This window comes from Zeus faber, assembly GCF_960531495.2.
Source record: "Zeus faber genome assembly, chromosome: 1".
Lineage (NCBI taxonomy): Eukaryota > Metazoa > Chordata > Actinopteri > Zeiformes > Zeidae > Zeus > Zeus faber.
In genome coordinates, this window is record NC_137193.1 from 26,046,077 (window position 1) to 26,051,033 (window position 4,957).

General features: G+C 46.0%; 1 protein-coding gene across 1 annotated transcript; it reads right to left on the bottom strand.

The window, feature by feature from the left end:
- Nucleotides 1–2,638: 2,638 nt before the first annotated feature.
- Nucleotides 2,639–4,162, bottom strand: hoxa1a (homeobox A1a; the record flags this gene model as incomplete). The annotated part of the gene is made up of 2 exons (XM_080016055.1): nt 2,639–3,021; nt 3,556–4,162. 2 exons carry the CDS (start codon nt 4,160–4,162, stop codon nt 2,639–2,641), a joined length of 990 nt encoding a protein of 329 aa, XP_079872181.1.
- Nucleotides 4,163–4,957: the final 795 nt, after the last annotated feature.

Sequence of the window (4,957 nt, forward strand, 5' to 3'; positions counted from 1 at the left end):
TCGCTTTCTACGCCTTAATCACATATATAATTTACACCGCTACATTACTTGGGATATATTATTATTTACTATCTTCACCTAACAGCAGGACCGAAGATAGTTGTCACAAATAATGTCGTTTAGCGCCGCACCTTGTTCTGCTGCTTGAGACTAGTTTCTGATTTATCATTTCGCATTTCCCCTGCCACAGAAAACGGTCGAAAACTTTAATTTACAATGAGGATTGCTGTTAAAAATCAAAACAATTTAAAATGTATATTTTTCATCAGAAACGAAAGCAATATGTATAAAATACTATAATAAAATAAACGAGTATACAACTATTAAAATAAGGCAAAATAACATGACATGTATCTTACATTTTTAATTGTCGTATTGATAATATTAGGAATATTATATTTTATTAGGGATTCAAACAAAAAAAATATTTATAATAACTGAAAATATATGGATAAGATATATGCCATAGTAATTACTTATTTTGAAAACATTGTTGGTTCTTTGTATCAAGTTTTCACAACTGTGAAAAATCGATAGAAATAATACAATTGTAAATCTAATGAGTAAATAATATAAAAATCAATAAATAAAAGCTTTACTTACTTATAGTCGCAGGTATCTGACCACAGCCCCCAGAGCAACACGTGTCCAAGTCCAAACACTTACATGTGAAAATACGAGCACCTTCTTGCATTTGTTTGGAGTCGATCACCGCACCATGTTTCAAATGGGGAAGAAAAAGAACCTGACAAGCATTTCTGGAAGAATTTCCAATCATATCCCACAGGGCTTTTCCTGCCTGCCAAACGAATCATGATTTACAAGACACATAATAACTACTTGAACAAATAATTAAACAACTCGTCCTACTCTGAGCCTATGAGAAGGTCTTTGAACGCGCTCCTGCAGAACAGCAGCCCATCCAGGTGTATCAAGGTCAAGGTGAACGTCATTACTCATGGCTGCTTCTCAGCCCTGCATTCCTTGCTCTGCTCACCAGGAATTAAAACAACAGAGACAAGGAGAAAAGCTTGGATCGCGTTAGTATTTGTTATTCTATTTGAACGCATTGGAATCCGAACCCCAACCCTTCTTGGGTACTTCTAACACACGAACTATCATTTTGGTCGTTTGAATTTCACACAATTTGAGTTTATTTACACGTTTACAAAAGTTTACTTGAAGTACAGATAAAAAACAAAATTCTCTGTTACTTGAAGTAGGCCATCCTTTTTTTGTAGCGTACTATTTTTGTAGCCAAAACAAAACAAAACTACATCAAAATTACATTTTGATACATTTGAGCACATTTAAGTACTACCTCCACCACACTAAATCCCACCTCAAGTGGTTCCAATTTGTCAAAATTTTAGTATTAGTATTATTTTAGCATTCGGTATTATTTGTGAATTAAAAGTATAGTACATATACTTTAGTAATAATAATAGCCTTCTTTAATCAAATTCTCAAATCTTCAGTATTGTTAGTTAAGACATTTCCAATATGACGTTAACCTATAGTTGGCTTGAGATACCAATGAAATGTGTCATATTTGATTTTCAACGACGCCGCTGTTAAATTCTTACTCCTCGCGGTGTCGTCAGGTGTGGACGGCACGCACACACCACCTTGGATAGCTGAGGGGTCCACGCTGACACCCCATGTCAATAGCAGAACCTCTATGTTTTAATCGATAGGGGGTTTTTGTGTCCCCTCAATAAGCCGGGTGTTCGATAAGGTTGTCATCACAAATGGCGCTGACGTCCGCGCTCCCATTTCCTCTGTGGATAATCACGCCTTTATTATGCCAATTGCCAATAATCCCGGGTCCATGGGGACGGGAGCGCGCACGGCCGCATACATTGAAAGACCGCTAAGGATATAGAGCGTAGACAGGTCTACCAGGAAGTTCTATTGAGGGGACGACATGTGATAATACTCTATTTTATCTGTTGTAACAAATGGAATAAAAATGTGTTTTGGAGGTAAAAGCACTTTAATACACACGATTTTACCCGTAAATCTCGCTCATGAACACGTCGCATGTGCTGCAGTGGGTTAAATACCTATATCACAAATAAAAGCCTTTGCTCCATACTGATAAAACTCAGCGTCCAGTCCGTAACACATATAAGCAGTATACGCATCATGCAAACCTTGCACATGATACATTTAGATTGACACTCGCGACATAGACACGCACGTCAAACACACCAGAGGGGCGGGGGCAGCGATGAGGGAGATAGATACAATAATAAATCAGACTATACCAACAGCAGATCAATACACCAGATCTTCTCGCTGATTGAGTGATGCGTAAAACACGACATCCAGTGCAATCATATTTTGCCTTGGCCGTGACGCACAACTTTGGCACGCGTGAGGTATTTTGTTTCTATGGTCGTACAAACAGCACTGGGTACGCTGAGGTTGGGGAAACCTTTTGCACCAAGAATGTCCAACGTAAACATTTACAGAGTGGAAAGAAATGGACACTTGCCCGCAAAATCAACTTTAGACATGATACTGTCCTTTTTGGTGTTCCAACATAAAAACCACTAGACGAATCAATTAACTGTCCACGTTTTCTTTACTGTGTCGAAGTCCCAAATAGTGCATGGACTAACTTAATCCATTTTTAATTGGAGGGGTAAGGGTCAGTCCCCGTGGAGGACACAGTGGAGGATGTAGGAGATGGAGTGGGGGGAGCAGAGAGAGACTTCTCTGACGCGGCATCGTCCATTTTCCCCGGGGCTCCGTCCCCCGCGGGTTCCGAGGCCGGAACTTTGGCCGGCAGCAACCCTTCCTTCTCCCGCTTCTTCTGCTTCATCCGCCGGTTCTGGAACCAGATTTTAACCTGGGTCTCATTGAGCTGCAGCGCCGCCGCGATCTCGACGCGCCTCGCCCTGGTCAGGTACTTGTTGAAGTGGAACTCCTTCTCCAGCTCGGTCAGCTGCTTCGTGGTGAAGTTGGTCCGGACGGTGTTCGGCTGACCGCCGTAGCCGTACTCCCCTGAACGCCCTGCGTTGGGGTGTGGGTGTGTGTGTGTGTGTGTGTGTGTGTGTGTGTGTGTGTGTGTGTGGAGGGGAGGTGTGTGTGTGTGTGTGTGTGTGTGGGGGGGGGGGGGGGGTACAAGCGTTAATGAGCGGGTTTCTCACTTCTTGCATGGAATAATAAATGTTTGATGCTTGAAAAAAAAAAAACAGAATTTTGTTCGTTGCGACGATTTGGAGAGCTTTTACGCACGTTTACGCACCGACTCCTGCGTTTTACGCGCTGTCTTGAAGTCGTTACTCAAAACATCACACATCATAACATAAGTCCAAGTTGACAGAAGTTGGAAAATTATGCCAGTTTACTAACCCCCCCCCCCCCTTACCGGTTCCTTATAATGACACAAAACCTACGAGTGTCAATTACTGCTCATTACTCATTAATGAAATCAAACCATTCACCTGCACGGCTTGTAACCGACTGTATCTTTACAGCCTCATCTAGGGCATCATAAGGCACATGAGTCCTTTAGCGCCCCCTGTTCCATACCTATACGCATACCTGTTTTGGGGGGGTTCCTCTTGACTTTCATCCAGTCGAAAGTCTGCGCCGACGACGTGCCCTCGGATAAAGGTGAGCAGCACGCCTCCAGGTGAGCCGCATGGAGTGGGGAGAGCGAGTTCGAGCACCCAGAAAAGGCGTTGACGTTTCCCTGCTCACCATAGGTGGCATGGGCGTACTGAAGCTGACCCAGGTTTGTCGCAGCCCCGTGTCCTTGCCGGTGCTGTGAAACTATAGACGAGGAGATGTTCCCAGAGTACATTAACGGGCCACACTGGGAGAACCCCGTGACCGGCTCTACGTCGTGGTTGAGCGCGTAATGGTTATATGAAGTGCAGAAGCTCTGGGGCCCGTAGCTGGGGCCACAGGCTGGATGGGCTCCATAGGCCAGACCGAGGGACCCCGCCGCGGGCTGGTACGCCCCGGGCTGGTGCGGGATGCTCTCCGGTGAGGTCCTGCTGGACATGAACCGGTCTTCCGCCCCGCAGTTGTTCACGGCCACAGCACAGGACTGGAAAGTTGTAATCCCGTGGTCGGCGTGGAATGCTCTCACAGAGCAGGAGCCACCGTCACCACTCATCACCGAGTAGTCTAAGAAGCTGCTCATTGTAGCATCGTTCAGACCGGACTGAGGGATGGACACCCTCTAATGAGCCCTGAGTGATGGTGCCTAACACGTACCTATACTCTGTCCTGACCGGTTAAAAGCACGGTGGGGTATGGAGCCGATATCAATGAACGGGGTGCTGTCACGTGGGCTCGGGTCGGCCAGTGAGGTACTTGTCCTCGCCCTTAAGCGCTGACAGATTGGCTTTTGAGAGGGTATTTAAATTCCAGGCGCTCGTCGATCAAGGTGACGCGCGTCGGAACTAATGTATTGGCCGAGCAAACAATGCGCTGAGAGGCAGACGGCGGCGGACAGCCGTGGGGTCGCACGGACAGCGAGTGTGGATGTGTGTGTACGTGTGTGTGTGTGTGTGGGGGGGGGGGGGGGGCACACAACCTTTTCCGTGACGAACATGACGTTCCAGAGATGATTTAACTCTTCACCCTGCGCCACGTCTTCCCATGTAGAAGACGCCTCCACGTGACCCAAGGTACGCTACCGCTACGACATTTTGGAGAGAGGAGAGACACATTCATGCTGCGTCCATCTCTGCGTGCACGCGTGCATGTGCGGCCGCGCCGGACTGGAAGTGCTGCACGCAAGGACTCTGTATCTGCTATGATGATGTCATTTTTGGAGAGGGGCTGTAATCATTGTCAGATGAATCAGGATGGCGGCTGAATGAGGGTGTGTTAGTGGCGTAAGTGTGTCCAACAGGGTCCAATTTGAAATGCACGCTCTTCCCATCCTGTTATTTAAACTGCACGCCACATAGGTGAAGTAAAAAATAAAAAA